Below are 21,031 nucleotides of genomic sequence, written 5' to 3' on the forward strand. Positions count from 1 at the left end.
TCAGCGCCACTAAGATCGCAACGTTTCGAGCCAACAAACATGGCGGAAACGAGAGTAGCCAATCAGACGTACCAGCTCAGACGATGCTCAGTTGTTTTTCGACTTCACTGAGTTCATAGGATGAAGATACGTATGGGCAGATCCTCTATTTTATAACATTCTTGTTCCTTATTGCCTTTATAGTTTTCCTAAAGAGTTTCAGCCATCTATTCTGTGGCCTTTTTCAATAGGTTGTCATTCACGTGAAGATCTAAATACGTTGTGGAAACATCTTGCTCTTTAGATGCAATGATTCTAAACTTGAAATGAAAGGTTATGCTGGTTAGGCTAAAGGAGACGGTGATAATGAGAAATGAGTGAAATGATGGAATGAAGAAAGTGGGAGGAAACGGGAGAACGCCGAGAAAATCCACGGACACGGGGTTTGTCCACCATAAAGTCCACACGGCGCGAGCTGGGATCGAACCAGGGACCCCAAGCACCGGAGGTGAACGCTCTACCACTGAGCCACCGCGCCCCCTCTAAACTTGAAAACTGACCTTTTGATAAACTTGTTTTTGTATAGAAATTCTTACAAAGATTTCTTAATGAAAGTACTGAAGATCTAACGAATTCCCTATAGACACAAACCATGTGTGAGTCTTACTTGGGCACTAATTCCTTAGAGACTGAAGTCAATTTTACACAGTTATAAAACAACTTCATCGTACATTTTAGCAATCATTTCGGCTGTTTTCTTAGAACTGTTTCATCTTAAATTTCATAAAATCACAAACGTAATTCCCACATTTAATTACTGCAATCTTCCAAATCCTGGGACGTTCAGGAAACCTTTTCAAGACGCAACAAACAAGGTAGATCCACTAAAATAATTATGTAGACGCATGAGAGGATGATTCAAATTAACAAAAAATTGGTTACTTACCAATAAATCCTCTCGTGGAGAAACTAAACACACTCACACGTATCGGACCAACAAGCTAGTCCTATCTTCGATGGTAAGGTAACTAGGATAATAATGGATGGAGATAAAAGGTGTAGAAAAAGGTAACAAGGATAATAATGGATGGGAGATAAAAGGTGTAGAAAAAGGTAACAAGGATAATAATGGATGGGAGATAAAAGGTGTAGAAAAAGGTAACAAGGATAATAATGGATGGGAGATAAAAGGTGTAGAAAAAGGTAACAAGGATAATAATGGATGGGAGATAAAAGGTGTAGAAAAAGGTAACAAGGATAATAATGGATAGGAGATAAAAGATGTAGAAAAAGGTAACAAGGATAATAATGGATGGGGAGATAAAAGGTGTAGAAAAAGGTAACAAGGATAATAATGGATGGGGAGATAAAAGGTGTAGAAAAAGGTAACAAGGATAATAATGGATAGGAGATAAAAGGTGTAGAAAAAGGTAACAAGGATAATAATGGATGTGGAGATAAAAGGTGTAGAAAAAGGTAACAAGGATAATAATGGATGGGGAGATAAAAGGTGTAGAAAAAGGTAACAAGGATAATAATGGATGGGGAGATAAAAGGTGTAGAAAAAGGTAATGGATGGGAGATAAAAGGTGTAGAAAAAGGTAACAAGGATAATAATGGATGGGGAGATAAAAGGTGTAGAAAAAGGTAACAAGGATAATAATGGATGGGAGATAGAAGGTGTAGAAAAAGGTAACAAGGATAATAATGGATGGAAGATAAAAGGTGTAGAAAAAGGAATACATACCACAGAATGAATAAATATAACGTAAAGGATGCTAAAATACCACAAACAGGCTAAAATCCATTAAATAAGTCAGGCATTTATCGTGCTCAATGCGAATGTGACTTTTCATATATAGGTCAAACGAAACGCAATATTAACACCCGAACAAAAAAGAGCATATTAGACAATCAAAGAAGTCACAAGAAGAGGGGGTATGTTGGGATTGGCCCTTCTCTAAAAACAACATACACACAATATAAACCAGGTTAATGTGATAGGTTCAGCAAAAACAAAGAAACAACGGGAGATGAAGGGATCATTCTTTATTCATAAATATAAACCAGCTTTAAATCTGGATTTTGCCAACATTTATGTATTTATTTATTTATTTAACAATTACTAGATACAGCTCTGAGGCCATTTTATACTGGATATCTAACAATAATAACAACAACAACAACAATGGAAAGGATTTGGGAAGGTATTGGCCAGGGCCTGTTTTAGTAGGTACCATCCCGGCATTTGCCTGGTAGGATCGAGGGAAACCCTGGAAAACCCCAATCAGGATGGTCGGCAGTGGGAATCGAACCCGCGACCTTCCGAATGCAAAGCCAACGCTCTACCACTTGAGCTACTTCGCTCGGTTAGTAGAATATGGTTACCTACCTTTGATGAATATTTTGGATCTGGCAATATTGACGTAACATAGACAACTCAGATCATTCTTTCGCACTATGCTCTGCTCGTGTTATTTTAGCATCCTTTACGTTATATTTATTCATTCTGTGATATGCGTACCTTTTTCTACACCTTTTTTTCTGTTTTTATCCTTGTTACATTACCACTGAATACGGAACTAGCTTGTTGTTCCGAAACGTGTGGAAAGTATTTATTTTCCACACGGGAGGATTTATTGGTAAGTGATCATTTTTTTGTTAATTAATGTAGATCCACGCTATCATTTTTAAATGATACTAAAATGCATCAGTTATTTTAAATCAATATAAAATCTAAGGTCAGTTTATAGTACTACTAAATTTTTATATCTGTCAAGAGTAGTGATGGGCAGTGGGAATATTCCCAGTGGGAAGGAAGAGAAAAAATGGAAATATTCCCCGGTTCCCTGACATATAAATTCCCGGAATTTATTTACATTTCTTTACTTTATTTTCCAAATTATAAGAACCATATGACTAATTACTTTATTTTAATTTATTATCATTCACTTCTAGGTTTTAAATAATTTGAAGATTTAAAAAAATAAAATTCGTTTACTGTATTTTATATAACTAATTAATAATATGATTTTTTAAATTTCTATTTCGATTTTAATTTCGATTTAATTTGCACTAGAAAGTAGCAAGGTACTAATTTATAAATGATGAAAGGAACCGGCTTGTAAAGTAATCTAGAAATTCTGTAGAGATAGAGGTGAAGTACTATTAATACACGCCAAACTACCAATAGTAATAGATATCGGTTTGTTTGCTGTCTGTGATTTGAATTTCACACTCTAAAGAAGAATCAGATATTGAATAAAGAAATCTCTGTAGTTGTAAATACATATACTTTTAAAATGTAATGTTTACATATCAAAAATTAGGGTTGCTTTTCTGGATGTTTCATTAGTACCGCTGTTTCCATACTTGTGTTAATTAGGATTTGTTTTGCTTCTTTTTACGTGTGTATTCATGTACCAAACTTTTTTGGTGAATTTTTGTAACACCGTATATATTGTTCGAAATAGCCTGTATTCTTAAATTAGAGATTTAATAGTACACAGTAAGAACAGAGTAACAAAGTACAATTTACCTCAAATCAACATTCTGTATATATGCCATACACTGGCAACCTTAACGAATTTTTTCGACAGACTACGTATGTTTTCTGGCAGTTACCAACCTAATTTGTTTATAACCTTTAAAAATTTAATATGATTATAATAGTAGTAGGGTCAATTTTAGAAAATCCACTTACATATAAATTTAAACTGTTTTAGTGATGTAAAGGTATGTGGACTTTCTCTACCAAGTGTTTTCCCTACATATTTACTCGCATAAAACATATTGTAAGTAAATATACATTTATGCGTAGTCTCTAAATAGAATAAAATAATAACAACATAATACCGTTCAGAATATACATTTTAAAGAATCCTCTGGAGACAATAGTAATGTGATAAAAATGAATTTTATTTTGATATCATAATATACTTATAGAATGCAGTTTTCTGTGTGTTTGTACATAAATTCCCAGAATATTCCCATTTTTGGGAATCTTCCCGAAAAATATTTTCCCGGGAATTTACGCATCACTAGTCAAGAGTAGATTGTTTTGAGTCTTGATAATTGAACTTGCCCTACCAATACGTGCAATGACACTGCAGTTTGTTCTTTACAGTAGTATGAAACTACAATATTAAATGTTAAGCTCTGCATAATTACAAAATATTTTCCTTCTTCCTATTTTCTGTTTCTTTTTCTAGCAACATGGTGATTCAGATGGAAGCAGAATGTCTGATTTACAAGAAGCAACTTCATTGTCAAATGAAGAAATCACTCGATACAGCAGACAGATTATTGTACCTGAAATAACAATGAAAGGTGTGCATTTGTTTTATTTATCATAGTAAATAATTGAAAACTTAATATCATCTTGGTATACTGCTTGTCAATTGCTAGGAAACAAACACATGATTCGGGTACACTAAGTGACCAATATATGCGAATAGATATTAATCCACCTTTATTGTCAAAAGATGGCTGGGATTTTACCCGTCATACAAAGACACAAGACGTGATAGATAAAATAAATGCAAAACAATATGAAGAATGAACATGAATTGAAAGTTTCCACGAGTATAGGGTTATGATCTTAAATCTGACAGGGTATGATATGAGAACAATGTTAGGAAATGCAGAGTTTCTATTAAACGCCAACAGCAACAAGAAAGGCGACAAAATTGATTGCAATAATTATCGAGGCATCTCTCTTCTGTCAACATCGTATAAAAATTCTCTCAAACATTCTGTTGACAAGATGATTCCATACATAGATGAAATTATTGAAGATTATCAGTGCGAATTTAGACGAAATCGATCAACTATCGACCAAATATTTACCATTCGACAAATACTTGAAAAGAAGTGGGAATACAATACTCTAGTACATCTACTAGTTATTGATCTTAGAAAGGCTTACGACTCGGTTAGGAGAGAAACATTGTACAACATTCTTACAGAATTTGGAATACCGAAAAAGCTAGTTAGATTAATTAAGACGTGTTTAAATCAATCCGAACGTAGTCCGAGTAGGAAAATATTTGTCCACCAGTTTTCACGCCGAGAATGACCTGAAACAAGTAGATGTGTTGTCGCTTTTATTATTCAGCTTTGTTCTGGATGTAAAGAAAATCAAAGTTAGCAACCAGGGTTAGAACTTAATGGTATTCATAAGGCTTTGGCGTATGCTGGTGATGTAAATCTGATAAGGAATTATAGAATAATAGAAAGAAATGCAGATAAAACTAAATACGTGGAAGTTATCCGTGACCGTAATATGCGAATTATGGGTATGTTAAAATATCAAATAATACTTTTGACAAAGTGCATACTTTCAAATATCTAGGATAATTAATAGACCAAAACCGTATCTAAGGAGAAATTAAACGTGGACTGAAATCAAGGAATGCGTGCTATCATTCAGTTATTATTATCTTTTGTCTTCGCGAGTTCTGTCGAGGAATTTATAAAATATATATGAAACGATAATTATGCCTGTTGTACTGTACGGTCGCGAAACATGGTCGCATACTTTGAGGGAAGAACACAGACTGAGACTGTTTGAAAATAAAATCCTAAGGTGAATATTCGGAACCAAGACGGACGGGAATGGCTGAAACTTCATAACGGGGAGCTGCATAGTTTACACGGTTTACGTAATATTGTTATTGTCATTAAATCTAGGAGGCTCAGGTGGGAAACCAGAACGAAAGAAAGTAGAAATTTTTAACTGAAAACCCAAGCAGAGAAAACATTAGGAAGACCTAGATGCAGATGGGAGGACAATATTAAGATGGATCTTTCAGAAATAAGAATACAAAGTAGAAATTGGATCCAGTTAACTAGGACAGAAGTCAATGGAGAACTTCTGTAAATGCGGCATTGAACTTCCGAATTCCATAGGCCATAGAGCTAGCTATAGGGCTCTGATCGCAGTTAGGCGTATGGCCAGCTCGGACAGCACAGCATCCTGTACATCTGACCTGCTTTGCCGAATAATTTTGCGTTTAATTGATTTATTTATAACAATACATAGACATGAAGCTGTATTAACAAAAGTTACGGCTCAATAAGTGTTTGTTCCCTACCAATTGTTAAGCACTCTAAAAATGCATTTTATCTGTTCCTTGAAAAGCAAAAAGCCCAAATTCACACAACAATATAGAATGTTTTAGACGTAGAATTAAAGAAGAGCCAAATAATTTGTTTCTATTTAATAAATCATAACCGCAGATAAGAAAAGGAGGATTGTTAATGCTTGTAGAGGGTTATTAGAAATGATTGACCTGATTTCATAAATTCAGTGTAGAGTTGAGTTATTATTGGATACATTATAACAAAACTTTGTAGACATATTGAAAAAAAAAAAAAAACTGACATTACAAGTTCTATATACGTGCCCGTCTAGTAATTCTGCAAATACGTGTCGATAATCAAGTTCTTTCTTCACCCGGTGCAGCATGTCCCTATCAATCCGTTGGAAAGTACTCTTGATGTAAGCTCTTAGTTCTGCTAGGTTTGTTGGTAGAGGAGGCTTAAACACTGTATCTTTCACATAACCCCCCCACAACAATTGTTTGAAAGAGCAATTAAACGAGTTTTGACAGAATAGTTTTACTTTTACACTCTTTTTTTCTATGTTATTGTTATCTTGTTTGTTTTCTTTCTTTTGTTAGCATGTCCCTGTGTAAAATGGCAAAGTTATGCTGTATCTGAGAATTTGTTCAATAAATAAATAAATAAATAAAAAATCGCATCGGGTTGGGTCCGGTGATGGCCATGACAGAATTTGCTGAACATCATTCCCACCACGATCGATCCATCGGTTTTTTAATCTTCTGTTTAGGAATTCATGAACATCGAAATGGAAGTGGGGTTAGGTTAGATTAGGTGGCTCTGGCAGAGCACCTGTCGCTATTTTGAATAAATGCTCACTGCTTCGCTCTCGAGGCAGAAATCAGAAGCACGTCTGCAACACGAATAAACTTTTTGAGTTTTTCAATACGTCTGCGAAGTTTTGTGACAATATGTCCAACAATAAACATACAGTAAATTTATCAAATTGGATCAACCATTTGTAATATTATTATTATTAATATCCTGAGAGTATTGTCTTTGCTGTGGATGCATTGGCTGAACGTGCTAGTGCATTGTCTGCTAACAGCAGCATCTCTTTGCTGAGCATTCCTGGACGTTTGATTTTCAGTTCCTTTGGAAACCGAGTTAGGAAATTAGAATAATACTGACTGGTGATAGTTTCACCCTCTGGTAGGTAGTCTGTCATGATGATCCCCTTAGTCCCCAAAAAAACTTTGACGGTAGACTTTGGCAACTTTGCCTTCTTAAGCATGAGGAAGAAGGGTGTTTCCATTGCATGCCTGTTTCCTTCGTTTCTGAATCATAAATATATATATCCAACTTTCATCCATTGTGACTAGTCGGCCGAGAAAGTCCTCTTCACAGCGATCCAGTATTTCTCTTGCCTTTCGTTCTCGAATTCTCTTCTGGGAAATGGTAAGCAGCCGTGGGCCCCACCGTGCTGATGCTTTCCGATGATGCTGCTAGTTACGAATTATATTCCAGACGGTTCCATACGAACACCTATTTCGGTGATTATCCTCCTGTATGTAATCTTCACTTTCTTCATCTTAATGGGGCCGCGGTGGCTGTGGTAGAGCGTTCACCTCTGGTGCATGGGGTCCTTGGTTCGATCCCAGCTCGCGCTGAGTGAGCTTTGTGGTGGGCAAACACTATGTGCATGGGTTTTCTCGGGATTCTCTCGTTTCCTCCCACTTTCTTCATTCCACCATTTCATTAATTTCTCATCATAATCGTCTCCTTTAGCCTAGCCGGCATAACCGTAGGACGTAAAACTTAATGATTTTATTTCATTTCTTTTTTCTCCATCTTGACATTATCTATGAATAATGATCTCCTAGACCTACGGACATCCAGTCTGAAGTGATCATATTGTCTGTTTGATAGTGCCGTTACCACTTGGATACCACCTCATAGATCGGGCTTTCATCGCCTCGTAGATTGGTTTTGCTGGTTTCCTCTGGAGATGCAAGAACTTGATAACGTGCCGTGCCTCAAGTTTCTCAATGTAGCTTGAGTATTTACCTGTTTCAAAAACATCACTACAAACCAATATTTTATATGTTCAGCTTAAAAGAAACGAAGAACCAAGATATAATAGTGCAGCGCATGTCTGAGAAGGTTCGTAGTTCGTCTCGTTCTGGGTGTTTGCACGAACTTTTTGATACTTCCTCCCATATGATAAGTGGAAAAAATAACAGATTTCACACCAATCCTTCTATAGATGTGTATTCGATTATATAAAGAGAGTAAGAGTACACGACTGCACCGGGAATCACACCCACCCGCATTTCAGGCTTTCAGTACTGATGAATTAACCACTACATTACCCTGTCCACTCTCTGAACAGTTATTCATTGTATCATTCCGGAAGTCAGTGTTCAGGCAGCCAAACCACTTGGATTGTACCACAATACGTTTTGTACTTGGGTAAATCCGTGTCTACAGAATAGTCAGAAGTGTTCTGTAAAGTCGAGTTTGGGTTGCCCAAACATAACAGGCTTTTCAATACAGTGCATGTGGTCTGAATGACTGAGTACCGATTTCAAGAATGTTAGCGAACGGAGTTGTTAACGTGTCAGCACGGTAAGCCGGAGACTCAGGTTGGATTCACGGTTTAGTCGTGGTTTCTGTTGTATCTTTATGTATCATTGAATTCTTCCCTATAGAACAAACAATGGGATATAAAGTCGGTTAATTTTTTATGAACAAAAATCATTTTTTTTATTATTATTATTTATTTAACGGCAGAGTTAAGGCTATGTTTGCCTTTTCTTACACTCAACCAACTCAAATGTATACAAGATATACATACTACAATTGATGTCAAATCCATAAAAAATACAATTACTACATTAATGCATATATACCTACACACACATATACCCCTACACACGAATCTGCTCCCTTACATACCCCCTCCCCCATACCCTCATACTATTTATCATAAAAACAAGAAAACTATACACACAGCATACACAGAACGATATATGTATTCTTAAAAGTATACTACCTTACATTCCCCCCTCCCCCATACCTCCCCACTAACCTAGTATTATAGATACATACCTCAAGTTTCTGTTTACAATTGGTTGCTACTGCTCAGCTTTATGAAAAAAAAAAAAAAAAAAAAAAAACCATCATTCCCGAGATTGGTGTACATTGGCTAAGGCTATCAGATATTGCTTCAAATTTCTTTTGAATGTCGCAATTGAAGGTGAATTCCTTACATCTGGTGGAAGTCTGTTCCATTCTCTAATACCAGAGATTGTGAATGAATTAGCCATTTGATTCGTATTATGACGAGGTATCGACAGCAGTGTTGATCTGCTAGAGCGAGTATCACGATTGTGGCTATCTCTAACATACTGTAGTTTATTGTGAAGATATATAGGCACACCAAATGTCAAAACTTTAAATAAAATTGTCATTGATTGATATATGTAGCGAGCTTGGATATCTAGCCAGCCCAATTCATTAAAAAATGGCGTCAAGTGATCTGAACGTTTAAGATTAAAAACATACCGAACATACATTTCTCCATTTATCATAGATAATATGTGATGAATTGCTTGTATTTTCCTCTGCCCTTCATGTTACTTGTATATTTTATGGCTATCATGTTATGTTACGCAGCAAACAAGGAAAATAGAAGTTAATCACGGGCTATTGGAATTTTCGAATACATATTAATTTCATGAGTTTTGTGTAACTCCAGAACAGTGACAACGCCAGCTCTAATTTCTTGGCTGGAGGCGTAGAAGACGGAAGAGCAATATTTTTTTTGGAGGGGGGGGGGAGGAGGCGCAGCTATTTTTTTGTATACTGAAAATAATAGTTATATTTACTTAACCTACATTACAGTATATATATTGGAGGAAGGGGGGGACTTTGTCCTCTATGACGTCATCACTGCTTTCTTTCCTAGAACACAGCTTGCAAAAGCCAGCAGCTTGCCTTCCGAAAATTCGCAGAGCAACTAAATGAATACCTGATAAAGGGAAGGTCACGTTATAGGTTTCGTAATAGTCCAAGAGTTAGTCTCGTAGTAAAATATATTACCATTTTCGTTAAAGTAACTAAATGTAAAAGGAAAAGCCAAATTTGAAGATGTTACTATGTCACTACGTTCATCACATTCTTTTTTTAAAATCTGAATCCGACTTGTCAGATAATCGTACTAGACACTCCTACTATTTATTTGATATTTCCTAGATTGTCACTTTTTCCATATTAGAATTCCAAACTATCATGCACATGAGTATGGAAAGTCTTGTAGGACGAACGAATATGTCCATCTGATTGTCTGTCGACAGGTATCAGATAGCGGTAATGTTAGCTAATGAGGAAATGCAAAAGATAGCGGAAATTTTATATTTCTTTTTATGGATTCACCAGCCCAAGAATAGATTTGGTCTCCAGCCTTATATCTCTATTAAAACAGGAAATACCTGTATTCCTTTATTGAAACCGGAAGAATTCTATACATTTATTGAAACCGGAAGGGCTCTTATACACAGTGACGTGGCGTGACACTTTGACGATTGTTACCGGTTGCTGATACTACAAGTAACTCTCGTTTCTCAATAACAGAAAATCTAGTACTCACGTTTTCTTTCAGAGTATCAACCATTTCAAACTATAGGCATTGGCAAAGGGGTCAAATCCCACTTCATTTACTCTTGACCTTTTTGAACAATGTGACTCTTCAGGTTCTTTCATTTTTTTACTAAATATTATTGAAACTGTCTCTCAATGATCTTAGATATTCTTCAAACTCATCTGTTTTCTTTCTGCAGTAACCTACATCATGAACTTTCTTTTGTAAGATATTGAACAAGATTTCTTATCTTGATGCTATAACAGAAAACAGTTCAAGTAAAAAATTGAAGTCAAAACTTTGAAATGTTTGATAGAATTTTGTTACACAAACTTTGGTTTGAGAATCCTATTCGTCCGTTTTATCCATCATGGATTTAAAGACTTCTAACAGTTCATCCCTACTTCTATAGTTCCATACCCTGTGTTTGAGACTGTTGGGATACTTTCGTTGACTAAATAATCCAGAGCATTTCTTCTTTTTGAAGACTTCGAGGAAGAAGAAGCAAGTCCCAACACAATTTAAAAAAAACAAAAACACCTTATACCCTTTTCCAGTAGCGTAACTTGAAGCTTCAGTGCCCCCGCAACCTAGTTATGCGCCCCTAGTTTCGATATATTTTGCGACCCTGGAGCTCGTTCGCGCCCCTCCCCTGCCACGAGGGTTGCGGGGGTGCTATTTACGCCTGTGCCCTTTTGTATAATCAACGGACTTTTCTAAAACTAAATTAAGTCTATGGGCATAAGAATGAAAATATAATTAACAAGAGGCTGCAGTTCCCTACCTCACCAACCATAACTGGAGTTTCATCGTATGTTTGAGCAACAAGTTTTCCGTATTGAAAATTAGTCAGACAGTCAAACTACGGCACGATAAAGACGATTGCACAGTTCTTTTTCAACACATCAAAGTGCATCAAAGTGCAAATTCACTTAGTAGGCTAGCGGCTAGAGTTGGAAATTTGTTGCATCGAAAGTTTTCTATACTAAATTAAAAACTAAATATTTTCAACTTAATTAGCATAAATCCTAAATAATAATAATTACTCGAATTGGAAGGAGCGCGGGCAACATCTCTGCTTTGCTCTAATTATTAATATTCCCCCTTGCTCTTGAAACAGTTCCTATATAGCACAATGTGTTTCATCGATAGGCATTTCTATATATTTAATGACACTTCAGGGACTGACAATATCTTTGCTCCTTCAGGCATGAGATAACCATCTAAATTTATATATACCGTTTAAACAGAAATAAAATCTCAATTAAAAAAAATAATAATAATAATGCCCGTAAGCTCAAATTAACATTTAATGAGAAACTTTATTTTGAACCAAAGTAAACCTATATTAAATTTTTGTTAGAATATCCTATGGAATATATTCTTCTTGTTCACTGTTGCTGTATTATTCAAATTTAAAGATAACGTATTAACATACAAAAGTCGTGTAAAAATGATAGATTAACATATAAATAATGCACTGGAACATCAGTCTCACAGTAGCACGTGTTAAATGCTATTAGTATGAAAAACCTGCTACTTATTATATTTGTCCGAAATTGTATGCTGTTAAGACAGTGAAATAACCTTATGAAAATGAAATTACAGCGAAGTTTCTATCCTTAGAATGGGGAAGCAAACGAAAGAGTATAGTAGAGTTACCGCCCGCTCGATCCTCTACAGCGAGAGGAGAGCGAATAGACTTTTTTTTTTTTTTTTGTAAGCGGGCGGTGAGTAGAATATACATGTTGATGATATTCTAGATTCTCCTTGTTTTGACAGGGAACGTTCCTATTTTTTCCTGTTCCACTCAGCCGAACGGTAACATAAGGGCTATTCCGAAAGTCCAAATACGAGCGCGCAGGATGCTTCTGGCTGGCACGCTAAAAGATGCTTCTGGAGTGAACGAACGCTATCGGGGTTCGCGTTACCTCTGAAATCTGCGGTATCAACAACAGTATGCTCCTATTTGGTGTTGGTATGTTGCATTCGTTCACAATGTAAATGAAGCGTAGGATATCCAAACTTAAAAAAAAAAAGAAAGAAAAGAAAAAGCAAATGCAAACACCTTCCCATGTCGATAATGAAATTTGAAGATATATGAAAAGAACGAAAAACTAATATTTTTACCGTTACCGCCGGTAACAGCGGTAATATGCACTACACGTCCCTGCTTATACATTTATTGAAACCGGAAGTAGCCATACCTTTATTGAAACCGGTAGTACCCTTATCTTTATTGAAACTGGAAGTAACCTTTTTCCTCTGTTGAAGCCAGGAATACCCTTTCTTTTCTATGGACACTGCAAATTCTTTTATTTCTCCACTGAAACTGGAAGTTCCCTTATTCCTGTACTGAAACCGGAAGTACCCTTATCCCTCTATCGAAACTGGAAGTTTCCTTAATCCTCCACTGAAAGCTGAAGAACCCTTATCCCTCTATTGAAACAGGAAGTACTGTTTTCCTCCGTTGAAATCGGGGATACCGTTTTTCCTCTGTTGAAATCGGAAAAACTCTGATCCCTTTATTGAAATCGGAAGTTCCCTTATTCCTCCATTGAAACTGGCAGTACCCTTATCCCTCTATCAAAACTGAAAATTCCCTTATTCCTCCATTGAAACCGGAAGTACCCTTATCCATCTACTAAATCTGGAAGTTCCCTTATTTCTCAATTGAAACCGAAAGTACCCATATATCTATTAAAACTGAAAGTTTCCTTATTCCTCCATTGAAACCGAAGTACCCTTTTCCTTCCATTGAAACTGGAAGAACTGTTTTTCTCTCTTGAAATCGGGGATATGGTTGTTCGTGTTGAAATCGGAAATATTCTTATCCCTCTATTCAAACTGGAAGTACTGTTTTTCCTCTGTTGAAATCGGAAATACTCTTATCCCTCTATTGAAATTATAAATTCCCTTATTCCTCCATTGAAACCGGAAGTACCCTTATCTCTATTGAAATTGGAAGTTCCTTTATTCCTCCATTGAAACCGGAAGTATCCTTACCCCTCTATCGAAACTGGAAGCTCTCTTATTCATCTATTGAAACGAAGTACCGTTTTTCCTATTTTGATATTGAAAATACTCTTATTCCTGTATTGAAACCAGAAATATCCTTATTCCTCTATTGAAACTGGAAGTTCCCTTATTCCTCCACTGAAAGCGGAAGTACCCTTATCCCTCTATTGAAACGTGAAGTTCCCTTATTCCTCCATTGAAACTGGCAGTACCCTTATCCCTCTATCGAAACTGGAAATTCCCTTATTCCTCCATTGAAACCGGAGGAACCTTTATCTCTCTATTGAAACTGGAAATTCCCTTATTCCTCCATTGAAACCGGAGGAACCTTTATCGCTCTATTGAAACTGGAAATTCCCTTATTCCTCCATTGAAATCGGAGGAACCTTTATCTCTCTGTTGAAACTGGAAGTTCCCTTATTCCTCCATTGAAACTGGCAGTACCCTTATCCCTCTATTGAAACTAGAAATTCCCTTATTCCTCCATTGAAACCGGAGGAACCTTTATCTCTCTATTGAAACTGGAAATTCCCTTATTCCTCCATTGAAACCGGAGGAACCTTTATCTCCCTATTGAAACTGGAAATTCCCTTATTCCTCCATTGAAATCGGAGGAACCTTTATCTCTCTATTGAAACTGGAAGCTCTCTTATTCCTCTATTGAAACGAAATAACGTTTTTTCTGTTTTGATATTGGAAATACTCTTATTTCTGTATTGAAACCAGAAATATCCTTATCCCTCTATTGAAACTGGAAATTCCCTTATTCCTCCATTGAAACCGGAGGAACCTTTATCTCTCTATTGAAACTGGAAATTCCCTTATTCCTCCATTGAAACCGGAGGAACCTTTATCTCTCTATTGAAACTGGAAATTCCCTTATTCCTCCATTGAAACCGGAGGAACCTTTATCTCTCTATTGAAACTGGAAATTCCCTTATTCCTCCATTGAAACCGGAGGAACCTTTATCTCTCTATTGAAACTGGAAATTCCCTTATTCCTCCATTGAAATCGGAGGAACCTTTATCTCTCTGTTGAAACTGGAAGTTCCCTTATTCCTCCATTGAAACTGGCAGTACCCTTATCCCTCTATTGAAACTGGAAATTCCCTTATTCCTCCATTGAAACCGGAGGAACCTTTATCTCTCTATTGAAACTGGAAATTCCCTTATTCCTCCATTGAAACCGGAGGAACCTTTACCTCTCTATTGAAACTGGAAATTCCCTTATTCCTCCATTGAAACCGGAGGAACCTTTATCTCTCTATCGAAACTGGAAATTCCCTTATTCCTCCATTGAAATCGGAGGAACCTTTATCTCTCTATTGAAACTGGAAATTCCCTTATTCCTCCATTGAAATCGGAGGAACCTTTATCTCTCTATTGAAACTGGAAATTCCCTTATTCCTCCATTGAAACCGGAGGAACCTTTATCTCTCTATCGAAACTGGAAATTCCCTTATTCCTCCATTGAAATCGGAGGAACCTTTATCTCTCTATTGAAACTGGAAATTCCCTTATTCCTCCATTGAAACCTGAGGAACCTTTATCTCTCTATTGAAACTGGAAATTCCCTTATTCCTCTATTGAAACGAAGTAACGTTTTTTCTGTTTTGATATTGGAAATACTCTTATTCCTGTATTGAAACCAGAAATATCCTTATTCTTCTATTGAAACGTGAAGTTCCCTTATTCCTCCACTGAAAGCGGAAGTACCCTTATCCCTCTATTGAAACGTGAAGTTCCCTTATTCCTCCATTGAAACTGGCAGTACCCTTATCCCTCTATCGAAACTGGAAATTCCCTTATTCCTCCATTGAAACCGGAGGAACCTTTATCTCTCTATTGAAACTGGAAATTCCCTTATTCCTCCATTGAAACCGGAGGAACCTTTATCTCTCTATTGAAACTGGAAATTCCCTTATTCCTCCATTGAAACCGGAGGAACCTTTATCTCTCTATTGAAACTGGAAATTCCCTTATTCCTCCATTGAAATCGGAGGAACCTTTATCTCTCTGTTGAAACTGGAAGTTCCCTTATTCCTCCATTGAAACTGGCAGTACCCTTATCCCTCTATTGAAACTGGAAATTCCCTTATTCCTCCATTGAAACCGGAGGAACCTTTATCTCTCTATTGAAACTGGAAATTCCCTTATTCCTCCATTGAAACCGGAGGAACCTTTACCTCTCTATTGAAACTGGAAATTCCCTTATTCCTCCATTGAAATCGGAGGAACCTTTATCTCTCTATTGAAACTGGAAGCTCTCTTATTCCTCTATTGAAACGAAGTAACGTTTTTTCTGTTTTGATATTGGAAATACTCTTATTCCTGTATTGAAACCAGAAATATCCTTATCCCTCTATTGAAACTGGAAATTCCCTTATTCCTCCATTGAAACCGGAGGAACCTTTATCTCTCTATCGAAACTGGAAATTCCCTTATTCCTCCATTGAAACCGGAGGAACCTTTATCTCTCTATTGAAACTGGAAATTCCCTTATTCCTCCATTGAAACCGGAGGAACCTTTATCTCTGTATCGAAACTGGAAATTCCCTTATTCCTCCATTGAAATCGGAGGAACCTTTATCTCTCTATTGAAACTGGAAATTCCCTTATTCCTCCATTGAAACCGGAGGAACCTTTATCTCTCTATTGAAACTGGAAATTCCCTTATTCCTCCATTGAAACCGGAGGAACCTTTATCTCTCTATTGAAACTGGAAATTCCCTTATTCCTCCATTGAAACCGGAGGAACCTTTATCTCTCTATTGAAACTGGAAATTCCCTTATTCCTCCATTGAAACCGGAGGAACCTTTATCTCTCTATTGAAACTGGAAATTCCCTTATTCCTCCAATGAAACCGGAGGAACCTTTATCGCTCTATTGAAACTGGAAATTCCCTTATTCCTCCATTGAAACCGGAGGAACCTTTATCTCTCTATTGAAACTGGAAATACTCTTATTCCTGTATTGAAACCAGAAATATCCTTATCCCTCTATTGAAACTGGAAATTCCCTTATTCCTCCATTGAAACCGGAGGAACCTTTATCTCTCTATCGAAACTGGAAATTCCCTTATTCCTCCATTGAAACCGGAGGAACCTTTATCTCTCTATTGAAACTGGAAATTCCCTTATTCCTCCATTGAAATCGGAGGAACCTTTATCTCTCTATTGAAACTGGAAGCTCTCTTATTCCTCTATTGAAACGAAGTAACGTTTTTTCTGTTTTGATATTGGAAATACTCTTATTCCTGTATTGAAACCAGAAATATCCTTATCCCTCTATTGAAACTGGAAATTCCCTTATTCCTCCATTGAAACCGGAGGAACCTTTATCTCTCTATTGAAACTGGAAATTCCCTTATTCCTCCATTGAAACCGGAGGAACCTTTATCTCTCTATCGAAACTGGAAATTCCCTTATTCCTCCATTGAAATCGGAGGAACCTTTATCTCTCTATTGAAACTGGAAATTCCCTTATTCTTCCATTGAAACCGGAGGAACCTTTATCTCTCTATTGAAACTGGAAATTCCCTTATTCCTCCATTGAAACCGGAGGAACCTTTATCTCTCTATTGAAACTGGAAATTCCCTTATTCCTCCATTGAAATCGGAGGAACCTTTATCTCTCTATTGAAACTGGAAATTCCCTTATTCCTCCATTGAAATCGGAGGAACCTTTATCTCTCTATTGAAACTGGAAATTCCTTTATTCTTCCATTGAAACCGGAGGAACCTTTATCTCTCTATTGAAACTGGAAATTCCCTTATTCCTCCATTGAAACCGGAGGAACCTTTATCTCTCTATTGAAACTGGAAATTCCCTTATTCCTCCATTGAAATCGGAGGAACCTTTATCTCTCTATTGAAACTGGAAGCTCTCTTATTCCTCTATTGAAACGAAGTAACGTTTTTTCTGTTTTGATATTGGAAATACTCTTATTCCTGTATTGAAACCAGAAATATCCTTATCCCTCTATTGAAACTGGAAATTCCCTTATTCCTCCATTGAAACCGGAGGAACCTTTATCTCTCTATTGAAACTGGAAATTCCCTTATTCCTCCATTGAAACCGGAGGAACCTTTATCTCTCTATCGAAACTGGAAATTCCCTTATTCCTCCATTGAAATCGGAGGAACCTTTATCTCTCTATTGAAACTGGAAATTCCCTTATTCTTCCATTGAAACCGGAGGAACCTTTATCTCTCTATTGAAACTGGAAATTCCCTTATTCCTCCATTGAAACCGGAGGAACCTTTATCTCTCTATTGAAACTGGAAATTCCCTTATTCCTCCATTGAAACCGGAGGAACCTTTATCTCTCTATTGAAACTGGAAATTCCCTTATTCCTCCATTGAAACCGGAGGAACCTTTATCTCTCTATTGAAACTGGAAATTCCCTTATTCCTCCATTGAAACCGGAGGAACCTTTATCTCTCTATTGAAACTGGAAATTCCCTTATTCCTCCATTGAAACCGGAGGAACCTTTATCTCTCTATTAAAACTGGAAGTTCCCTTATTCCTTCATTGAAACCGGAAGTACCCTTGTCCCTCTATTGAAAATGGAAGTTTTATTTCTCTATTGAAACCGGAAGTACCCTTATTTCTCTCTATTGAAACTGGAAGTTTCCTTATTCCTCCATTAAAACCGAAAGTGCCCGTATTCCTCTATTGAAATCGGAAATATCCTTATTCTTCTATTGAAACTAAAATGTGTTCACTCTTCTGGTTTTAAAATTGGTCATTGTCGTTTGAAAATCTATAGTAGTTTCACAGTGAGTAACAAAATTCACTTGTTTTAGTAATGCATTTTTTGTTAAGTTTACTTAGAAATAATGTAAAATGGTGCAAAATATTGCTGTAAATGTCTCTTACAAAACGCGAAATTTTTCGCTAGGGGCTTTATATTCTCTTAGATTAAGTTGTGCTAGCTGATATTAACTGAAGGATGTAACCAGCGGAAAACTTAGAAATAATAGTTGACTGCTAGAAGATGCGACAAGAAAACAAGTGAGTTTCGTTTCACAACGTGAAAACTACGGCCGACTTTGAAACTATGCCAATTCAATAGTGAAAGTGGAAATAAATTTCGTTTGCAATAGAGGAATAAGATCAAAAGATAGGATCTCTTCCTTAGACGCTGTATCCGTATCAAAAAGTCATTACTGACTATTTTTTGCTCTTTTTCTTTATAGAGATCAATATTAAAACCGGAAGTAATAAATTTTTACAATTTCCAGTTTTAATGAGATCATTTCCGGTTTTAGTATTGAGATCATTTCTGGTTTCATTACTGAGATGCGGCCGGTGAAGATGATATCCTTTCTTCAGACCCTGAATGGATTCCAGAAAATAGCTTGTCCCTGTCTAGTATTTGTATTATGGAAATCAACATTGAAACCGGAAATTGTTAATTTCTGTCACTTACGGTTTGAATATAAGATTCAAGGATAATATGGACGCTGAATCGATTCAAGGATAATATGGACCTATTCTTTGGACGCTGAATCGACTCCAAAAGACTGCTTCTCGACATCTTTTATCGTTTTTCCTCTAATATCTGTCGACAGATAGACATATGGGCATAGCAGTTTCTATAGGTTTTCCGATACTTAGGCATAGCAATTTGGAAATCTAAAATCGATTCAGTAGAAAATTCGAAGAATAGTGCATAAAATTAGTAGAAATAGAAACAGAGAGCACTTCAGATTTTGAGAGCCACAATTTTGAAGCCAGGAAATTCGGATAAAATTCTATTAAACTTTCATTGGCACTACATACCATATCATACAACGAAAGAAAAGAAAGAATTTGGCAATTTCTCTCTCTGTAAAGAATCCGTAGTTAAGGATTGGCCAGAGAGGCTAAACCCCTGAAACTTTCAATTATTTGTTTAAATAAATATGTAATATATATATACTGCTTACCCATTCGGCTGAGACCTCTAGTTGGCAGAGTGCCAAGGAAAGTCTATCTTAACCCATTTGGGACCAGTGTCCTATTTTTAGGACACTTGATATTTTATTTTTTATAACAAAGAAGAATAAGGTTTTCGTGTTCTGCTAATTACAGGGAGCAATTAGAGACCTGTCATAATGCACTGTAATTTTTTGATACATTTTTTCCTTTCCCTCTGTAAAAGACGGACGCTTAAATTTATCTGAGTAAGTTACTTTATTTGGGTATGTTTCGGGCAACGTTATTTTTTGTTTTTAATACAAACAATGCATTCAATTTATATGTATTAGGCAGCAATAGGTACGCGGTAATCAGACTATAAAAGAGTTATTTTAGTTTTGTTATTACTTTCGGTGCTATAGTTGTTGAAACATTAGTGTCATATAAATAGGACGCTGGTCCAAAGCAATATACTACTAAGTAATAAAAGCGAATGTATAGATAGACTGACGCCCTTGATTTTTCGCGTTCTTACGCTTATCATTCATTGTTCAATACTTAAATACTACGTTTTTTACTTTTCTCAATTGAATGCAATTTGCATCCAAGCTTTACTGTAACTACAGTAGAGAAATAAGTGGTAGAAAAAGAAAAGTGCTGAATAATAATGTTCATTTGAAAAAAAAAGATACGCATCATACACAAAGCTTCCCCTAGTTGGTGTACAAACTGACAGAAACTTCAGCGAACTGAAAGAGAAAGGTTGTAAACAAATTACCTGCAGAGATATTCTTTTGTATTTTCAATAGTGACTCAGTGCAATATAGCTATAGTGAAGGAAACAGTTCGTTTTGATGTACATATAAAGAACAATCATCATTTTCTGTTGTACGATTATAAAACTTGTTATAAAAATTTAATCTCTGCTATGGAAAAGATATGAAAATAAAGGAGAGTGCTAGCGACAATATATATCATGATAGAGAAGACGATTTTTCTTAAAGATTCCAGAGTGGTATTCAATATGCTATGTAAATGGTCTGAATAGTCATCTCCTATATTTTGAGAATTTTTTCGCAAGTAGAGATCTCCTAATACATCTTCGTGAATTGGGATTCAGAGCAACCGTTACTCTGCAAAGCAATCGTGTGTCTAAGTATCCATTGACTGATTCAAGAGTTGAGTAAATACATATGCAGGGAGTTCATATGAATACAGATTCGACTGGGATGGTAAGTTCTCATTGCCAAATGGAATGACAATTGACGTGTTGTAATTGGCACAAATTCTGACAACATACATCCTGTTTCGTGAACGATGAGGTGGAGCCGACTACATGATGAACATATTAGAATTGAGCAGCCTCATGTTATCCTACAATAACCATATGGGAGGTGTCGACTGTTTCATAAACTGGGGGGC

The 21,031-nt window shown here is 36.3% G+C and overlaps 1 protein-coding gene across 1 annotated transcript in view; it reads left to right on the top strand.

Annotated features, from left to right (window-relative positions):
- Nucleotides 1-21,031, top strand: part of Uba4 (Ubiquitin-like activating enzyme 4) — a 77,497-nt gene that overhangs the window by 20,124 nt on the left and 36,342 nt on the right. The window contains exon 2 of the mRNA XM_081758323.1: nt 4,191-4,308. Coding sequence (XP_081614449.1) covers nt 4,191-4,308 — 118 coding nt within the window. The remainder of the gene's footprint in view (nt 1-4,190; nt 4,309-21,031) is intronic.

This window comes from Thermobia domestica, chromosome 5, assembly GCF_964235325.1.
Source record: "Thermobia domestica chromosome 5, izTheDome1.hap1.1, whole genome shotgun sequence".
Lineage (NCBI taxonomy): Eukaryota > Metazoa > Arthropoda > Insecta > Zygentoma > Lepismatidae > Thermobia > Thermobia domestica.